Here is a 21,753-nt window from a genome sequence, read left to right on the forward strand (position 1 = left end):
GAAAGCACAGAAATAGATAGAATCACAGAACAAAGTAAGTTGGGTCCCTTAAATCTCTCCATATGTCATATATTCTAGCCCCTGACCCTCTTAATGACTCCTTTCTGACCTCTCGCCAATCTCTCTCTCTTGTATGAGTAAATATACTTAAAACAATTACATGAAACAACAATTCCCGATAGCAAATCATGCACTGGAGGTGGAATCCATAGGATCCGAATAGAAGTTAATGGCTGAGATTATCATCTGGAATCCTTAATGGTCACTGAAGACAAATAAGCTCTTCTCAGCTGCTGTCCTTCTAAAGTAGACATTAACAATAGGTTAGATGACTTTGCATCCTAGATAACTGGTGCCAAGGATGACTGGCTCAGATGGAGGCACCACCACTGGAGATATCTGAGGGTAGAAGACCGGAATCCTCCCCCCATGACTGCATTTCAGTCTTTGCTGGGAAGGAAGCACAAGGCACACACTTTTGCACTGGAAGCCCTGCAGGAAGCAGCCCCAGTACTCTGGGTATTAATCTTTGACCAAAAAGATGCACGGGAAGTGTTAACTCTGCTGTGCTCTAAGTGAGATGGTGAATGGCAGAAACTTGGTCTCCTTACAACTTGTCAATTCACATCTAACACGAAGTAGCATATTTAAGTTTCCCTAACAACCCTTCCTGCTTCTATTTAGGCAGTGGTAGTGCCCCAACTGCTGGGTTACAGACATCCCACTCTCAGGGAGACCCCGTGAAGTTACTGAAGACAACAGGAGTGACCTAATGAACTGAACAAAATCAGCACATCACTTTTTATGTGTATTAAGGCTGAATTACTTGTGCTGCTTGAATCCTCACACATTGTTTTTTAAAGATATGATCACCTTATAACATTGTGTTAACAGTAATTAATGCATTTAATTTTCAATATTATTTTAAATAAAATAAATCCCTTAAAGTGACTTGGGAAAAAAAAAGTTTCTCTTCACAGTTTCTCTTTTTTATTCTCTATATAAATGACCTTGCAAACACTCCCACATAACTGCTCAGTAGGTTGCAGCAGGCAGCTGCTTTCTCTGCTTGGCCAGTTTACAGCAGCATTTTTCCCTTGAGAGCAATTCATGACATGTCTGAGCAAGCCAAGAACTAGCCAAGTGGGACAGCTGGAATTAGCTTCTGTGCAGCTGGTTCTTATACCTTCTTTCTTCACTAGGCGATAGCTGCAGAGTAGCTGTGTCCACAGAACTTGGTGGATTCACCCCTAGCTTGTACTGGAGTACATCTCCTGCGGGAGGTGCCGGTGGCTGTGCGTTGCCTGAGTGGGAGCTCAGGTTAGGTGTGCTGTAGAAAGTTATTCCAAAGATGCTGGAAGCTAAAAATCACATCAAACTGGCAGTGGACTTACAATTCACACGCCTGTGAATTAAGGCTCCCTTCACTGGCTTGCATTTGATCGTCCCTGGCCATACCTCACCTATAAGCAACGTGGCAGTGGCCTTAGGGACACTGTCGGGTTTTCCCCGCTGGGGCTGGTCACCACGTCTCCGTATGTCTGGCTCTTTGGGTCCTGTAAGGAGGTCTATACTAAAAGTGACCTCTCCTCCACTGCAGAACCAGGGGCACGAGGATTTCATGTGCTGGAAGGAAGACATTTAAGTAGTCTCTGGAAGCCTAGAAAAGCAAGTTTAACTGGGGATATGATGTAAATATATGTATAGAAAGACCCTTGGTACTGCTGGGGAGAACATACATCTGAAAGAGTTAAACTAAGAGAGGAATAGCTCTACATTTACCTTCTGTTACATTTTCCTCGCCTCCTCTCCTACAAAACCATGCATGTTCCTCTCTGCAGCCAGAGACCTTCCTTCAGCTGACGTGCCTTTTGGAAAAGGCTTTTTTCCTTGAGGCATACGACTGCTGGCTGAAAAGAGGTAAGGGGTTTCTAAATTGCTCTCTCTGAACTTGAGAGAAAGTCACAGTCGTTGCACTGAATTTTTCCCCCATTGCATGATAAGATTTGGGGGCAGGTGGGACGAAAAGTGGAAGCAGGAAGGGTGTTACCAGCGGGGAAACGTCTTTGACCTGAAAATCAAGTAAAGCTCAGTAAGTTCACAGATAGGAGGGACTCTCTCCTCCTCTTCATGGCCAGCTGACTGATCCCTAGAATACTGCAGTAGCCCCCTGAGTGTTTCTGAAGGGCTGGAAATGCCACAGACCTAACTCTGATTTCCACGTTGTTTTGCATTACAGATGTTTCTGTGGAAATAAAGAGCGAGCTTCTGTCTGAAAAAACTCCAGGTCCAGTGAAATCACTAGAGCTGTGGTTTTAGCGTCTGCTCCTTTTCAATTTTCTCATTAGATGTTACCTCTTTAGTTTTAGACCACAACGGCTTCTGCTGCTGTGTGACTTTTTATTCACTGGCTGCACTGCAGTGTTAATGGGGGGGCGGTTTCCACCATGTTGGACTGGACGTGCTGCAAGTTTACACAACCGGTAACTGTAATACACGGAAAGAAGAAATAGCCTATTTTTGGCCTAAGTTAAGGTGACAACCAGTGGTGGTGCTTCCATTTTGACAGGACACTTATGCGTGTTTTGACCTGTTTGCCATCTCTATTCTCATCTTTTCCATCCTAAAAGAGATACTGATGTCATTCCCTATCTCTAGCTTTGGACATTAAACAGAGGCAAGAATTTTAAGTCATTTAGGCTTGAATGTTCTCCAAACTAGTCTTGCTTCCTCATATACCGATCTGTTTCACCTCACTATACCAGTGAGCTTTGCTGAACCACCATACTACTTCTGCTGCCACGAATATTTCCCTGAGATTGTGTCAAACTCTGCTGGGAAAGGTGAAAAAGAAGAGCTCCTCGATAAGCAGGGAATATAGAAACAGAAAAATAAATAGGAAACTGGCTTAAGTAGGGGACTTTCCATTCTACAAAAAAATCTTAGGAATTCTTGGGGCAAGAGAGACTTCTAATGTTGACTTGATATTTTGCCTTTCCATAGCTTAAACTTCTGTTTCAAGAACATTGAGAAAGGGTATTTGTGCCCCAGCTGGTGGGCTTGGTTAAAACACTGCTCTGGGTCTCAGATGGTTTAATGGGATACCACGCTGCAGGCAGCATCCCTCCTCCCCGGCAGCGCGAGGCGTGCTCCTGGCTGCGTCATGGCAGGGCATTCAAAAAGCTCTGGAAGGAACATCTCCCCTTCTTTCTACACTGCAGCTGGGCTAGCCGTGCTTCAGTGCAGCCCAGCTGGGGCAGCTTGGGCTGTGGAGTTGAACAGATGTGATGAAGGAGAAGTAAATGCAGTATTCCTGAAGGCAACCCCTGAGCAGACTGAGTATCGTGCCTAGCACAACGATGGCTCTTTTTTCTGGGGCAGCGCTTACACATCCGAGACTTCCCACATGAATTTGTCCCAGCTGGTCCCAGCTGCCAGTGCCATGGTGCTGGAGGATAGAGGTGCCCATGGCAGGAGGCAAATCTGTCCTGCCGCACTGCGGAGGGGGCTGCTGCTTTATGCACCCATCCCTCGTACCCCCGCTAAGCAGCTAACACAGGACAGCTGGATTGTCCCCTGAAATTGTCTCAATCGATGGAGCTCACCGTCTAGATGGCTACATGATACGATAACGCCTTTTGCATCATTTGAGGATGTGGATTTAATTAGGCAACTGCCTTAGCATACACACACCAGCTAAGCAACTCTTGGCAAGAAAGCTCTGCAGTGCGAGCAGGGGCCCCTACAGAGGAATTGCCATGTAATAATGAAATCAATTTGAAGAGTCCAAAAAGTAGCATTTTCTGCAATCCTGTACAGAAAGAGGCAATGAAACACTACATTCCTTGCAGAACTGATGTGTCTTATCTTGTTCCCTCCTTTGAAAGTAGGAGAAAAATCAAGAAATAGTCAACACAGCTAGGATTTTCTTTTTGTTTACTTGGAAAACTTGTTTTAACCATCAACTTTAGCAAATTTTGGCAGTTACAAACCTGTACACTTTTTTTTTGGTTTTTTTTGTTTTTATAGCAAAAGAACACAAGACAATACTGCCAACAGCAATTATGAAGGAACAATTAGTTTTCAGATGAAGGACTATACCCACTGAAAGTGATAAACCTTCCCTTTTGCATAAGGTTGAATTTGTTGTCATTGGAGAAATGACATCTCTTAATACCTACTTGAAATGGCATAAAAATCATATCTCTAGTTTTTTGTGCAAAACACATTCATTTAAAAAAAGTCAATAAAAAACATCTTCTTAAAAACAGAAAAAAGTTAAACAAAAAGAGCTGAATCCAAAGGAAAGTTACAGTACATTTTGAAATGATTAAAAAGTTTTCAAATCTAAAACTTTTTTGTTTTTTGTTTTTTGCTGTTACCTTAAAAGTTTAAACCAACTTTGATGACTCTTTAGAATTATATCAAACAAACAAACAAACAAAATTAAAGCGACCTGATTGGCATCAAATATCTACAAAAGCCTGGTAATTTGAAACCATTATATACATTATTTTATAAACTTCTTTTTAAACACCAAAACATACATCTTTTACAAACCAGCCTGCTTGCGACAGGTAAAATTTACAAGACAATCTTTTCCGATACAGTGCTTTAAAGAGAACTGCTTTCACTCCTAAACATCTTTGTCACCTCCTGAAAAGCGGCAGTATGGGCTCCTTGCATTGTTAGATAATAGCGATTCAGGTATTCCTATGACAGAAGGATGCTACAGTTCTGAGGGCTCCAATCTCTTTCCATAATACAGTTCAAGTGCACTCTTAACACTGGTAAAGATTACTTATGGCCTTTGTGTAATACGACATACTTGCAATTATTGCTTTTCATTATTACATAAAGAAATGAATCTAATCTCATTTCCTCCCCATCCACCCATCCCTTGGATGATGCAGCTAATTTACTAATTGAATGGCCCTTCTGATAATGGAGGTGTTAAATGTCAAGTTTATGAAACACAGGCTAAAAGCCATGGGTAATGGGCAATAGTCTAAATTTCTAAAGCTCAAATCACAGTTTGGTGAGAGGAATAGAGATGCAAACAGGCAAAAAGCAGTTTTACTGCATGGTAAATGACGGTAAACCATCAGAGAATGAACCTGAAGATGTAGCTCTCTCATTGGAAACCTATGAAACGTCCATTATTACTCAGTGAATAGCTCCAAAAAATACCAACAAAGCACAGATATACTTTCACTATTGGTTTTAAATAGATGGTTTTCTCCATTATTAAGAATGCTACCTTTCAAATGAAGCTTAGTAGAACTGGTCCAGGGCACCTTCAACTCTCTCTCCCACGACTGCAATTATTATTGCCTATAAGGATACACTATACCATCCATCCAGGTTTTTCAAGCAGGAGCTCGATGAGGAGTAAAGTTGTGTTCTTAACCATTTGTCCTGTCCAGCCCACATTTCTCTTTACAATAGAATTTATATTGAGCCAAGAGCAACCATTTTTATGTCATATTCTCAAAGCTTACCACCTGCCTGGCTCGCAGAGACAACAGGCTGCTGCCTCCCCAGTAACGAGCATTTCAGCGGCATGCATTTCCTCACTGTGCTGCACCCAGTCTGAGTTTCTGACTGGAGAGGGTACCAATACATCAAGGCTAGCACTGCTTCAGACTGCACTAGGGAATTTAGAAAAGGGGAGAAAAAAATTCTGAGGACCAAAATTTAACTTGTCTGTGGGACATGCAGAGGGGGAGAGCCTGCTTGAGAGATGGAGCACACAACTTTCTGGCTTCAGGAAAACAGTAGCAGTGAGAAGCCTTTGACTCCTTCCAGCCTTGTACTGCAACCATAGGCTAAGGAAACCTGTGGGATAATTCAGGATCAAGGATGTCACCGAGCTTTAGGAAAATAGCTTGACTGCCTGGAAATCACATGTAATGCATCTCTGCATTGCAACATCTTCCCGGTTGCCTTCATATGCTGTCTCCTATAAGAGGGTTCTATAGGAAGGCAACTTTACGGTGGTCTTCTAGTGGGGCTGTCCCTTTGGTCCCATGGGAGGGAAATGATGCTGCAGCTCCTTGGTGTCACCTTTAGCCCTTTGCCCTGCTATAAGGCACTGGCTCAGCAATCACATCCAGTATCTATGGTTTTGTTGGGGGGTTTTGCCTTTTTTTTTTTTTTTTAATAGGATGTTTATCATACAAAGGCAAAATAATTAACATATTTAAGAAAGGTACCTAAGCCTAATTTTTCCTTTTGCACAAGGCTGCTAATCTGGTATTGGCAGCATAAATTATGTTACCCATCACTTTAAGGCTCTTTCCGTTGCCAGAGTTACCAAAAAGGCTGTCAGTGCGCACGACATTCTCAACCTGATCAAAACGCAGACAACAAGCACCCTTTTACTCAAACTCCTACACTCTTGGCAAAGTCAGTGGTTTCTGATACAAGCATGTATTTGCATTTTAATAAGGTCCTTATTTCTTTTGTTGTTTCTTTACAAAAAGCAAAGACTGTCTTGATCCTAAGAGTTATAATGCGCTGATACTCAAAAGTACTTTATTAAGTCTATGAAATCTCTCCTACAGATGATTTGAAAGAAAATACCGTATAGTGGAGCCATCTACAGGAATGTGAATTGAAATACAGACACACAGGATAAGCAGAGATGTGAGGGGAAGCTCTAACAGAACCAGGGACTTGGCAATGACAGCAGCAGCAATATAAAAATCATATGGCAGAAAAAGGATTATATATTGGATGGAATAATATGAACCCTAATTCTTACATGAGGTTATGAATGTGGTGTTATCTTCCAGGTTGAGATTACAGCTTGTCCATGTAGAGCAGTAATTAAAAAGAAAATAGAATGGTTTGGATTAACAAAAGAGATGTTAATATGAGAACCTTACTCCCTAAGAGGTATTTTACCTTAAGATCTGCATTCAGGTCTTATCACTATCAAAAAGAGCCAAAACAAAACCAGAAAGGCCACAGAAGTACCAATATTCACAGAGGGGCATCTGTTTGAAGATGGATTAGGCCTATTTGATTTGGAGGGGAGGAGATACTGAGGTATAGAAATCATGAGTGGGACAGAGAAGGCTGAACGGGTGATCCTTGGCACCTTCCCAACAGTACTTTAATAAGTAGGCGTTCAGTGAAATGAAATGGCAACAACATCAAAACAGAAAAAGTACTATACATTGTATTTATGCATATTTTACCAGTAAAACTCACTACCAACAAGATATTACTGAGGCAACAAGCTTGGCAAGAAACATTGATTTTTTTTTTTTTTTTTTTTTGTATGGCAATTGCTAGGCTCCCATGGTGTTCTCCCTCATGACACTTTTGATATGTCCCAGTAAAGTGTTGATATCGGTGCCTCAGGCTTAGTCAAGAATTTTCACTACGGAACACAGATGACAAGTACACTTCATAACTAGCTGGGGGCTCAAACAGAACTAATTGCATAATGGATAAAAATGTCTCACACCAAAACTGAGTAGGAGCAAAGCCAATGTAAACTGCAGCCCGATGCTAAGAGAGTATTATGTTCTCAGAAAGTCATACCAGCTTTAAAAGGGCAGCTAACTTTGCAGCTTTGTTTTTCAAACTGAGGAGTTCCTACTCTTGAAAAGACATCAATCTAATTGCATCTGCTTTCCTGCAACATGGACTTTATGAACAATGCAAGTCATCCTCTAGCTGTGCCTCTAGGCTTGCCAAACCATTTCATGGCTTATTGGCAAATCCCTCAGTTCCTTGCAATCGCGATACAAATTTCCACATTTTTTTTCTTCTTGAAAACACAGGGATAATAGCAGGGAAAAGGGGTTGAAACATACCATGAGCACATTCAGAATATATCACTGTTACAGAAGCATGTTTACTTTGAGAAGACCAAGTGACATTCATAAATTCAATAGACAGAAACTATTTGCAGACAAGTACTTGATAATACTTGTATGTGCAGTACATGGCCTTTCTAGGAGTTGACTCAATTTATTCATGTACCTGTAAAATGAGCTGTTTTCTAGTAAAGAATTGCCGCATGATCGCAAAGAAAATATCTACACCAGTCTTTCACAGCTATATAAGCTACTGGAGGGAAGCAGCAACATATCGTACCTACACTGAGAATTTTAGAAATCCTGTTTTATTAAAAGTGTTACAAGCTGCAATTATTTAAATTACATTCTATTAATAATTTCTTTTTGTTGGGGGCAATTTGTGAATAAACACTTCCTGTATGTCAAGAAATGGCCCACAATTTAATTTTGTGTGAAACTCAAGTCAGTCAAGAACATGTTGCCCGGGAATACAACTGCTGAAACTATTCAGTTAAGATGTTTGACCAAGAGACAGGACATGGAAAGCAGCAGCGGAAACCTGTTAATGAATCTGTTCATCTGTAACAATGATTTATATATTCAATAGCTTTCCAGAATGACTGAATTATGCCATGCAAGGAATGGATGAAACCCCAGCAGTAATGCAGCCTGCAGACTCACGTTCACTGTACAAGGTATACAGATGCTGTAATATGCAGTGGTAAAAACATTTTCATAGCAGCGAGCAATGGGCATCTATATAATCTGCTTTAATACATTGAGTGAAAATCCCATGTTTCCATACCGCACTTAGCTGCGCAGACTAAATCAGTGTGAAAGGCCATTTACTCCAATCAGGCTGAGGGAAGCATAAAGCATACTGATGCCGTGGTTTTCCTCATCCCACAACAATGTTCTGAAGTTTGCAAACAACCTTTGGAAGTCCTCAAATCCTAAGAAATCACACATCCAGCGGAAAACCTAGGGCCAGATCTTTGGCCACAGCCCATCTGTGCGGTTCCACCCACTGAGGCAGTTTACAGCAGCTGAGAACTCATCCCGTAAACTCTTAGGATGGACATTTGCCAAATGATGTTAAGCTAACGATTTGAGGTTACAGAAGCATTATATGCAACTTAATCGCAACTAATGTTACTGCAATAATTGTAGCACGATGACTGCTGTTAAAGAGGTGATTGCCCAAGCAAGGAATTTCAAAAAAATCAGCAGCGCTTTGTAGATAGATAGGTTTCCCGATGTTTTCAGATACACGGTCGCGTTGCATACAGAAGTCAAGGGAGGCTGTGCACACGCAGCTGGGGCAAAACTGGGCCACTACTGAGCCAAACTCTGACATTTCTAGAAGTCCTCACAGGTGAAGTTATGCACGCGCACCTGACGTCAGGTTTTAAAAAACGGCAACCAAAGTAGGCCAATTTGGAGTAAATATATGCTGTATATATGTTGCTCTATATGCACACAAAGTAGAATGAAATGCTATGTAACAAACAAAACTATAGATAAATATTTATGGACAAATGACTGGTTGCTTGTCTTCGATAGGTCAATTTGTAAATGCTGTTTTTTCAGCCATCTGACGTGTTGTACACAGCAGCCTCAGAGATCAATTGCTTTCACTCTTTCGCTGACATAAAATTTCATGCAACAGTGCATCTTGGAATGATCCATACCAGTTCCTTAATACTGTGGGGAGATCATAACACTGTAACACTTTTAATAATACAATACCAAAAGAAAAAAAAAAAATCAAACTTTGGGGGAGAGAAAGAAACTATTTAGCAATTATTGTTTCCCCCTGCCTCAAAAGCTGAGTTTCACTCTTGGTAATAAATAGAAGGTACATACTCTCCAGATTGTCTGTAACAATTTTGTGATGTATAATACTTATCACAATTGGTCTCTTCGTGTCTGCACATACAGTATCATTTCTGAACAAGTTAATAATGGGTTATACTGTATTTTTGCCTTGCCCAATATATATAGATACACCTTCAGCAAAATTTCTTCTCAATATTTATACTATTAACTTGACCAAATGACAAAAAAAGAAAAAGAAGAAGAAGAGGAGGAAGAAGAAGAAGAAGGGAGCTTCCTTTACACTTGTGTCTGATGCTGGGTCTCCGCAAATGGAATGTGAACATTTTCTAGGTTGAGTTCCTCCACGCTTTCATAGTCACTCATGGCTACTTCGGAGTCATCAAAGCCGCAGCTGGCTGAGATGCCAGAGGAGGAGGCATCTAGAGAGTTGTGCAAGGATAAGGGCATCTTACCTGCACTAACGTTTTCTGTGTTCTGGCTTGGGCCAACAGCAAAAGTACTAAATTCGTTCCCAGTCTGAGACCCTGCGGTGTCCGTCTCGTTGGGGAACTGGTGAGGAGGGAGGTATTGGCTAGGGTGGAAGTGCGGCCGCCGCCTGCAATCGGGGCTGAGCGTACTTGCCATTGAGACCGGCTGCGAGGGTGGGAGGGTTTCATATTGGTCCGGATAATCCTCTGGAAGAGGAGGTGGTAACTGGTCCTGGCTTAAAAACTCCTCTTCGTGAGGGGGAGGGTAGTCGCTGTCAATGTCGTAGCCACCAAGGTAGTAATCTGTCTCCAGCTCTCTGGTACTTCCATGATGAGCCGAGCCTCCATCTGCCGACTCAAAGTTGGGCACTTCCTCAATGTCGGACAAGCGAGCACTTGGCATCCAGTCAGAGGTATCCCAATGATACGCTGCAGCGGGAAAGAGAACCACAGCACTCTGTTAGGATGGGACCGCTAATGAAAACAAAGCATCCTGCATGCACTCGCCTCTTAGTCCTCACAGCATGTTCAAATCACAGCATGCGCCACGGACACAGGTCAGCCATGCTCTGACCGCAGGGGCAGGGGAGGAGGACAAAATTGTATTGTGATGCTAATGCAAACGAGCAAAGAACCAAAATACGGGCATTCTCAGGCATTTCGCTTTTTAGGATGCTACTAGGTTGTATTAGAAACTATGAGTCCAAGAAATCAAAATGACAAAAATCTCTGAGTTAATGCTTTTCACAGTTATTTGAAAAAAATCTATAAATGAAGTCAGCATGCTTATGGTATCTCATCTAGTCTCCCTTTCCACCTCCAATGACTTTGTTTCAAGAAAGAAAGTATGCAAGCAAATAATCTGATCGACTGAAAACTGGATCCTGAAATACAAAAAGTGGCTGGCCATTCTCATGCAGCATTTGAACCCAACACAATTCAAACAAAAGAGAACACGTAAAGCAGTTCAAGAAAAAAACAGATCAAGTTGGTGCCCTGCCCACCCCAGCCCAGTCCAACAGGAAGAAAGTGTCTCAGAAAAATCACCTCTGTTGTAGTTCTGTCCTTGATCCATAACAGACACTGTCAGATACAAAGCAAAAAGTAAAAACTGGTAACTCGGAGTTTGTTACCAGCATAGTATTACACGTGAAAATACAAGACTCTGCATGCATATTTCTAAAGTACAGCTGCCTCGGTGTTTTTTAATAGGATTTTTAATTGTTCTTTATTTTAGCGTACAAGATAAGCTTGCCCAGTCAAATGCAGACATACATAAAGAAACGATTATGTCATGTATTATATTCCTTTTCTCTCATATCTTAATTATTTACCCTCACTGAACAGATAGGAATTACATTAGAGATGGAATTCTTAATACAAAAAGGGCTATCGACCATCTCTACGGTTTATAATTGCAAAGTACATTTCTCTCTCACTTGTTCACTTTGAAACAGAAAAATAAGAATCTACCATTCTCAGGGCCGGTTCAAACAAATCTGGGCCCACCTGGGCTCAGATACCATGGTGATGGGCACGGTATAAGAACCTGAATAGAATAGAATACAAAGCCATTTAATGGGGCCGTCAGCTACAATGCCCCGTAACCCCATACCCACCTCCCACCTGCACTGCCATGCTAGCCGGTGGGGAGGGAGGCATTCCAGTATGGAGAGGGTGCGGGGGTGGGGGAGAGAGCAAGGAAAGAGGTTTTATGTGAGACAAGAGCAGGGAATAAGCTGCAGCGTTTTCTAGATGAGATGCTCTTGTTCAGCCACATGTTATTGGGCTTCATGCACGAAGTCACTGGGCAAGGTCTCTGGACTGCATTGCTGGAGGAGGTCTGGCCAGATAAATAGACCTTTATGGCATTACAGTACTTAACCTCTGGGGCTCAGCTACAGACGAGGGCAGAGAAGACTATTCTCCAGGCCTCCATCTATTAATACCACTCTTGCCCTTTATTAACACCACTCTTGCCCTTGCCTATCACCACATGGGGTATGTGATGATGGTGATTTCTTCGTTAGCTCATTAGCCAGACAGTAGCTTTCTACCTGCTCTGCGTCACCTGGGGTGAGGAGGGTTGGGGCTACTGCAGGTTTAGCAGCAGTGTCTGAACCGGCCCTAACCACTCTTCTCCTTCTTGATGTCTCTCTTTTTTGTAAAGTCGATTTTGCTGTCTTTCGGTCAGAGTAATGACATTGCACCCGAGATGCGTCAGGTCCCTCCGAGCTGTGTGGTTTCAGGATCCAGGAGAACCTCACTAACTTGCTGACCTGCACAACCCCCGGCAGCTCCCTGGGGAAGGAGCCCCGTCCTGCCGCGGCTCTGCGGCAGCAATTCTGCCCGCCATGCATTGGGAGCTCCAGTGCAGCTAACGATTCACCGCTTTCACCGGCTCCGCTGCAGAGCATGCAAGGTTCATGTCTCATATAAGGAACTGGGAAGTGGGCGAAGCATTTTCAGTGACAGCCTCTTGAAACTGCTGCCAGACTTGCTTTTTCTGACCTGTAAAGCATGATGGGGAGCCAATGTGTTTGCTTAAGCTTTCCTTTAGGAAGGCAAGGTCATTTACAGTGTCTGTACTTTCTTTTCAAGGTTGTTTTCTTACTTTTTGAGTGGGACTTTCTTTTTGAATTAACCTTGGCTAGTTCATTTTATTTGATAGTGAGAAGAATGGCACTCTTACACTTCAGGAAACCAGTAAATATACTATAGACAAATACTCAAGTGCCATCACTAGCTAGGAATAAAAGTGCTTTTCAAAATTACCATGACACTGGCTCAAGAAAAAAATCAGTCGTCTCACAAAAATAATTTACTTGATCATCTTTAAGCATTATGTAGACAGGATTAGCTGAAGTCTGCAAAACCTGGCTTAAATTTGCTAAAGACAGATGAAATTTTGGACTTGTGGATAACTTGAGCTGATGTTGAGTTGACATTTTCCCACGGATAAGTGTTGTATAAATAAATAAAAGTAATGTTTATCTGTGATACATCACATTTCCTCAGTGTTTTATGGAAGAGGAAAATAGTGATATTCCTGTTTTACAAGTAGGGAAACCAGTCCACTTGTAACATGATGTGCCTGAGGTTACCCAGGCGGTCAGTGCAGAGCTGAGTGTTGGGTCCTTGGACCCAACTGCCATGCTCTGTTCAACGGGCACATCAACCCCAGGGGAAAGGCAGTGGCAGGCAGGCTACCTTGCTACGTGGCATCCATGGCATTGTGTCCACACGTCTTCTGACACTGTGTTACCTGGGAGAAACCAGCCACCTGCCTACCACCACTTTGCTCCTCTCTACATGGTCCCGCTGGAGTGCATAGCCCAGCTTTGCTGCAGCCTGGGATACTTTACAGCCTTCCTGTGTCTTCTCCTGTTTCCCAGGCTCTGCAGCCGGGATAACCTTAATGATTTGGCTCCCTTAGCAACCTAATCCTATTCTCTCTGAAGGCAATGGGAATAAGCAAGCAAAAACATTGACTTGAACAGAAGAGGATGAAGGCCTTGATGCCTTTTCTACCACCTCCAACTACCCACAGATATTTTGTGGTATACCACTCCGGTGTTCTCGTGTTTGCTGGTGAATATGCTGATCTGCAAATCCCCATCCCTGCCACGGGTTTGCTGGTCAGTGTAGATTAGTGAGGTTCTGCTGGAATGTTTCACAATGAAAACAGGAAGCATTGTTGCATAACAAGAAAGAAAAAAATTTAAATACCTTCATTTTCTATAGTGTCAACTACATTGTTGACAAGCTGTATGACAGTCACTATGGAAGCTTGCAGGGGAGGGAAAGCAGAAAATAAAGGGAGGGGAAGGACAGCTTCAGGTTAGTATTTAAAACACAGATCATATGTTACCACAATAAATTCTCTCAAACAGACAGAACTGACATTGGAAAAAAAAAGGCTGCTGACCAATTCATGATTTATGCAGTGGGTTGCAGGACATTTCATTTCAGATAATCCCATACATTTTCAGAGTGGTGATAAATTCCAAACCAGTATTTCCAGAAAGGCATATGGGATGATCTGTATCACCTCATAAATTCAAGCAGACTGGCCAGCTGATTCAATTAACCAAAGCATTATCTTGTCTACCTGACACTAATTTCTAATTCATTCTTGCTTAAAGGTCTCCAGAGATGGTGCCATGCGCTCCAAGGGATCATTATCTTTTAGACCATCACACCATCTGAAATGGTGCTAAGCTCAATCTATTTCCTAAGAGGAATGTTTTACTTATTTACTGTTTGTGCCGTGCCAGGTAATACCTCTGGGACATTAAGCAGGACTGCTAAAATTAGGAGGACACAACCAAGTAGGTTTGGTTCAAATTTTGATCTGTGTTTGACAGAATATTTTCACAAATGCTTTGTGTGTTCTCTGCAGGTGTTTTACCAAAATGTACTTTTCCCTTGAAATAATTAATATAGACTGCGCAATTGTTTCACATGGATTCCAACAGGCCTACAATGTGTGGTCCTCTAGATGATCTGCATTTTGGACCAACTAACACCCCTGCCTTTGAGGACCTGAAATAAACCCCACCAAAACCAGAGGGAAAGCTCCAGTCCAGTGGGTACTGGATCCATCCCTTTTCCTTTGTCTTTAATTATGAGAAAGACAGCAGGCTTTGGAGCAGGCTAAGAAGGGGACCAGAAATGTTGGGCAAGACATACTTTTTTGTTTCACATGGCCAGTAGACTTAGAGGTCACAAGAAACGTGTTAACAGTAATAGTGCCATTTAAATATATGCTGACTATTTTGACATCTTTGTTAAATTTTGGGCATGGGGTCAAGGATCTCATCCAATTTCCTGAGTCCTTGTGAAGGCTTGACAAAAAGTGCCTCTATAAACCAAAGAAACCATGTTCTATGTCTAAGTTCAGCATGTTCATGCCATCAACAGCATTGGTAATTGTACAAGGGAGACTTGTATTGGCTAATGCATAATAAACATTATGGAAAAGTAAGTGACGACATGTAATTAGCTGCTGCGTAAAAGAGGTGGAGGGCAGCTGTAAACTGTAACAGGAGAACAACCGAGAATGAAAAACAGAAGGTCAAAAATCAGGGCCAGCACAGTCTTCATTGCAACTAAGGGTTGGCTCTGCTGGGAGCTGAGCAGAGCATGTTCACGGAAGGGAGGGAAACTTCTAGCCCAGGCAGCTCAGTGCAAGGCAATACCCAAATTCCAGCATTGCTTGGGGACAGAACATTGGTGTCATCAATAGCAGTTTTCTTGGACTTCCCAGCAAAACCATCCATTGGCCTGCAGTGAAACAGCAACCTAAAAATATGCTTTTGTCACGTCCCCGCCCCGTTCAAAATAGCTTACCATGGAAACCTGTAACTTGCCTTTGAAATGACTTCTCAAAATATTGTTGCTGAAAGTGGGCAACTTTTTCTTTTAAATTTGTGGCTAATAAAAATTTTTGCTTTTTGGTCACAAAAAATACTGCGAACTACTCTCAGCAAGACTAGGGGAGCTGAGCAATTTAAATGCAGTAGAAATAAGGTGGAAAAAATAAAAGTAGGCTCAAAATCACACCCAAAAAGAGTTTGCACGGTGCGACAACCCCTACTTGACCCAGCAAGAGAAGGCTCCAAGCACCGTGGAGAGGGTGGGTGGAGGCTGCCTGCACCTGATACAAACTGAACAGCGTAGGGCTGTTCACACCTTCAGTGGGAGGCATCCCAGAGCTTCTCGGGTACAAAACAGGTTTCCCCAGTAGGAAGCGATTAACCAGTTTCACAGGACAGGGTCGGCACAGTCATTTGTACAGCAGCATGACACAAGCCTGTCCCCAGCCCTGGCAGCCTTGCTCTGCGCTTTGGAGGAAGGAGTTTGGAGAAGGAGGAGCCCGTCCTGTCTCCCCAAAGAGTGTGGACGCTGAATCGCATTCGTTGTGGTTTCACTGACAACCTTTTAACCTTTGCAGGGATGTGAAGCACAAAGAATTAAAATGACAGGAAGGGGAAGGATTTATGGCTTCAAGAGGGATATCCATTAGCCCCTACGTACATGTATATGAGCATGTCTATGCTTACTTATGCCTGTATTTATATTTTAAGCTCTTTCGCTGCAAACCCTCCCTGCCACTGCAAGAAAACCAGAGCGTGCAGTCTTGCATTGACCTCTGCAAAACGACTCAGATGATTTAAGTTTCTTCCCTAATTCTCCCTGAAGATACGGATTTGTTCAGACCTTGAACTAGAATTGTTATCTCTAAAGGCCGTATTTTAAATACAGCTTTCACAAAAAATGAGCAGGCACGGAAGGTCCAGTCCAGCTTCAGTGGGTACCGTGTCACTGATTTAAATGGGGGCAGGATCAGATGCTTGAAAAGCCTAATTAGAATTTGGGAGATATAAAAAGTAATCACATACACCACCTGAATAATTATTCTAAAGGTAATTATAATATAAACATACATTATTAAAATAATAATAATTCTAATAATTATGCTAAAAAACACTAAAGGGTTTTTTGGGAGTGCAGGGGCAGAAAAGCACTGAAAAGCTTGACAAAAATACTCATGATGCTTCAGCCACAGCTGAACCAAAAGGAACTGCAAGTGCACTTCTCTTTAAGTGCTTTTTCCAACATTTAGGAGTACCTAGGGAAGAGCTGCATGACATGACTGAGGAACTGAGTCTCCAGACAGTTCATTAACTGGCGGCAGAGGAAACTAAGTGCAATTTCTTTGTGCTAATCTTTTTCTGTGTATCTGAATAAGGCTTCCCTGACATCCATCATCCCTCCCTGGCAGAAACATCTTGCCTTTTCTCAGATGCTCAACATACGTGGGCCGCAGGAACAAAGGTTTGCTCTGACTTTGCTCTTTCAGGCTGTGTATGGCTCTGCCCATGTCACCCACTGAGATAATGATGCAGGACATGAGAGCGGGCAACGAACACGCACCGAGCAAGGATTTAATGGTGCTCTGTTGTTCGCTGAGCTGTGATCGCCAGGGAGAGGCCAAGCCACCAGGGACTGGCTCATCCGCTCATTGTTGCTGCTGAGCACCACCAGAGTTTTGCTGGGACCATGAATGAGAGCTGGCAAACGGCACACGAATTCCCTTTAATTTGATGATGAAACATGGAAGTCATCCTCTTCCAAGAGGGAAAATGACAGAAATTCTACAGTTTCACTTGCAACCTATCAGTCAACTTACACCTTGACAATGTGACTGCTGTATCACACCTCTAATTCACTGTAAAGCTTCGTACTGATACAACAGCTCCAAGCATCAAGATTTTAATTACGTTCCCATAATTTAAAAAATGGACACAAAGTGAGGGTTTGAACCCAGGACTTTCTGACTTCTAGCATCATTAAAGGCTTTTCTAGACGTCACCTAAATGTTTTTAATAATATTAGAAAAAGAGTTAAATAGCTTTGTCCCCAGCATAATAAAGATAAAACCATTTCTTACCATTATCATCACCAGAATCAGACTGGAAGGAGCTGAGGGACTGTACTTCGGAGTTGCTGCCTTTATTACTTCCTGCAAAACAGGTCACTTCTTCAGCGTCATCAACCCCTTTACCTTCATTGACAGCAAAAACAAAGCAAAATGGTACTCTCTAGGTATGCACATTTGTCTATTTATACCACAGAGCCATTTAAATCCTGCCAACAAGTAGCCTTCTATTATTTTTGTCAGAATAAAATTATTTCCTTCAGACAGAAAAAATGACCTATTGGTCAAGAAGGCAGCTGATGAAGATACCTATACTTTTGAAGTGCTTGAAGCCCTAAGAGTCTTTCAAGGGGCTGTCACCACTGTAATCAAGGAAGAAACATGTGTGTTCAGTATCACCTTTTGAGATGACATGTAGTCTCAGCAGCAAAGAAAACAATGACTTAAAAAATTTGGTATAAACATCTTCTACAAGAGATTACAGTTACATTTATCTTTACTGTTCATTGCCTAATATGAGAGCCTCATTAACGGTTCATTCAATGCTCAATAAAGTTATTGAGCATCCTTTTATTCATATCAGTGGCCCTTGGATCAGATTTTAATGGTTCCACTACTGACATATAATAGCTTATGCTTCAATTTACATTGCTTTTCATCAGGGACATTCAGACTTGACAACTCTTCTACAGTTTAGAAATGTAGCCTATGGTATAAATTCTCATGTAATTAAACACACATGAATAAACACATTCAACTATACATTTTATAAGTGATAATAAGGAACACAAAAAGTTATCCTCCATGGTAAGCACTGGGTTAGATACCTCAGCTAATTATGAATGAACAAACTCAGGGGCTGCAAACACGTAACTATAGCTCTCCCCCTGCTAGCTGTAGATATTTCTACCCAGCATGGGGCACCTCCATACCGTATGGGCTGATTTGCTCCTGCTGAGAAGCAGGGTATGTAGTAGACGGAGTGAATGCTGCAGTAACGAACCTGCACTGCTTCCCACTCCCTGACAGCTGAGGTCTGTCTCATGCTGTGCAGAAATTCATACAGATACCAGCAGCGTCTGCGGCAGAAACACCCAAGAGAATGCAGAACAGAGCACGTACGGGGGCTGGCATGCTGATGCTTTCAATCAGCAAAACTATATTTAATGATTAAAAAGGTCAACCACAGCACAACTGTGAAATACAGCCCAAAGAAATTAAAATTAATTCCTGTTTTTCACTAGAAGACCTTAGCCAATGTGCTGCCTTAGATGAAAACGTGTAGGTATGAGGCGGTGCCAGATTCCTCTCTCTTTTCCTCAATTCCTATTGCCTAAAACTACAGGACTATGAAAGTTTCTGGACCATGGAGTTTTATTTGACAGTTTTGGTTGAGGCTGTGTTGCAGTGGGGTTGAAGATGCATTAGGGAAAACTACTAAAAAGAGAAAACATCATAAAAAAACCCCGTACGCTAAAGCAAACATCTCCCACTCCATATGACATGTTCTGACTCGCAAGGATAGACAACGTAGGGCCGTAACTCTGTCCCAGCAAACTGGTATTTCCTGCTATGACAGAATATGTGAAGTTTGGTGCATCTCCAGCAACTTGTTCAGGAATGGAAGGGGCACTGTGTTATCAGGTGAGACACCATCAGAGCACAAATAGGGTAAGTGTGGGGATCAGAAATTTTGTGATCACTCTGACACTGAATGCAGATGCGAATGCAATGGACCGAAACGGTGATCCTTTAAGTAGTGCATGATTTTCTGCTTCATTTCATAGACACTGGAAGTAGAGAATATTAGTTCATTTGTCCCTGTTGTAAAAGACGATTGCTTCTTGCAGAAGGTTTAAATGTTTTTAAGTCCCTCAGGAGACAAACTGCCCAAACCTAGCAGAGTTTATATTTGAGAATTCTGCCCCAAATTATTTCTTCCAATAGAAAGATTATTGCACTGTATCATTTGAAGAACTAACGCTCAGGGCACTTACTCAGATGTGCTTTCTGAACAAGTGAAATAAATGTCACACTTAATGCATAGAAGTAGAGGTCTTGTACGCCTGGTTTAATTATAACCTTTCAAAATTAAACCAAATCACTTCTTGGAGAAATGCAACAATTGTAAGTGTATGAGGTTGGAGCATTAGGAGTACCTGTGCCACTGTACCTGCTGCCCCCTGAAGGCAACCCTTACCTATGGCAAGGAAGAGCGAGAGCAGCAAGCAGCACTACTTACTTTCTGTCCCGGCATCCCACGGGCTCTTCCTGATGGAGTCGCAGTCAGAGCGACAGGGAGACACGGCGGGCAGGTTTGGAGCTACGCTGCACACCACCACCCCCCGCCTGGCCGTCAGTATTCGAGGGGACTCGGGATGAAATGTCGTCATCTCCTGGTGCTCCACACCAAGCCCATCCACTATCTTGTCCAGGTTATTCCTCGAGTCACTCTGGAAGCACGGGGTATAGGCCATTGGCCTCACCGGGACCTGTGGAGGCCCAACCTCTTGGTAGATATTTCTGCTGTCTCCGCTGTTCCTGATGTTCTTGAACTGGATGCCGTTGCTCTTGTTGAGCAGGGCGGCAGTAGCTGGATCCTGTACGAGTGTGATGTTGTTGCGGGAATAGTTCTTCCTGAATACTTTCTTACGAAAGATGATAAAGAGGATGATCAACATAAATATGACAAACAGGACCACGGCTATTCCTATCAGCTCCTCCTTGCCGACGTATGAATGCCCAGCTTGTATGTTGGGAACCACCACAGGGCGAAGACCACAGTATTGCCCCACATAGCCAGGGGTGCAGTTACACAGAAATGAACCAAATATGTTGACACAGGAGCCACCATTTTCACATTCTTCCCTTTCGCACTCGTTGATGTCTTCTTCACACCTTAAAAGAAGAAAAGGAGAGTTTGAAGTTTGGAGAACAAACAGCCCAGCTTGTACATGATGACTTATCTTGTCAAAGTGGTACCACTACAGTTAACACTTTGCTGGTGCTTGGCAAATGATCTTACTATTATCACATTATTTAATGGTATTTAATTTCTTCTACAGCTATTCCATGGCTTTTTAAGACAATAAAATGGAAACATCAAGAAGGAAATAAGAGTTTAAAGCATCTGATGGGAAAAGGCTCCTTGACCCTAATGAGGCTCACTGAATGTAACAGAGAATCTCAGCCTTTTTATATCGTTTTTGGACCATCCCACGGGATTCAATACAAAATATTAGGAGGATTCAAGGAGAAAATAGTTGAGAAAAAACATAGTAAACAAATCAGAGTTCTTATTTAAGAGAAGAGGAGGATATACTGACTGTGTAAAATTATTTGGGGCTGGAGATAAAATGAGCAAAGATTAGAGAAGCGGGGGGAAAAAAGAATACGACCTTAAAGAGAGAGGAGAATTGGAATGAAGAAGAGGTGATTAAAAAAAGGCAGAACAAAAAGTACAAACAGTAGACAAACTAGATGAAAAAAAAGCATGTTGATGGGCAGGTCAGGGGATTTTCTGTTTTTACACCAAGTATATGATCAAGGCTGTGATTTTAAAAAATGAATGCAATAAATTAGGCTTTTATGTCAAGGCTAAGGTGACTAAATAATTGATCCATTTTCAAAAAAAAAGATTACATAGCAGCTTCCACAGGCTTTATTGGATTGCTCAAAATCCTTTAAGACTTAGGTGTGCGTATCTCAGTGAAAACTGTCTGGAGATAAGTGAAACAATAATTTAGGAGGCCAAGTTCAGAAAAGCATTTCTGAACATGCAAGCCTCATGCATTTCTCAGCTGTCATTAGCTTAGGCTTGAAATAAGCACTAAGCTTTGGGTTATTTTTTGCTAGGTGAATCATAGCTTTTAGGTACAAAATGCCTGATCAAAAAGCCCGCCATCACTGAACTGAAAAGCTCCCGTTGCCCACCTGGAGAGGGTCACTTACGTTACTCCTGTCAGGCCATTCTTGCAGTTGCAGATGAAAGCGTTGCCGATGGGATCGCATGAGCCTCCGTTCCGGCAGGGATTTGGGAAGCAGGCTGTGATCTCCGACTCACAATTCCTTCCCGTAAACTGGGAGAGGCAATTGCACTGATAGCCTGGGAGGTGAGTGACACAGAGAAATAAATCAGAAGCCTACCACTGTATCTGTCTAGAAGCAAAGGGATCCATTTAGCCACTTT

General features: G+C 42.3%; 1 protein-coding gene across 1 annotated transcript in view; it reads right to left on the minus strand.

Annotated features, from left to right (window-relative positions):
• Positions 1–9,929: 9,929 nt before the first annotated feature.
• Positions 9,930–21,753, minus strand: part of LOC104078576 (protocadherin Fat 3-like) — a 56,520-nt gene continuing 44,696 nt past the window's right edge. The window contains exons 12-17 of the mRNA XM_009580257.1: positions 21,516–21,669; positions 19,807–20,462; positions 17,577–17,648; positions 13,850–13,909; positions 11,168–11,203; positions 9,930–10,549 (exon numbers count right to left, since the gene is read on the minus strand). Of these exons, the coding sequence (XP_009578552.1) occupies positions 9,930–10,549; positions 11,168–11,203; positions 13,850–13,909; positions 17,577–17,648; positions 19,807–20,462; positions 21,516–21,669 (1,598 nt within the window). The remainder of the gene's footprint in view (positions 10,550–11,167; positions 11,204–13,849; positions 13,910–17,576; positions 17,649–19,806; positions 20,463–21,515; positions 21,670–21,753) is intronic.

Source organism: Fulmarus glacialis, unplaced genomic scaffold, assembly GCF_000690835.1.
Source record: "Fulmarus glacialis isolate BGI_N327 unplaced genomic scaffold, ASM69083v1 scaffold16176, whole genome shotgun sequence".
NCBI lineage: Eukaryota > Metazoa > Chordata > Aves > Procellariiformes > Procellariidae > Fulmarus > Fulmarus glacialis.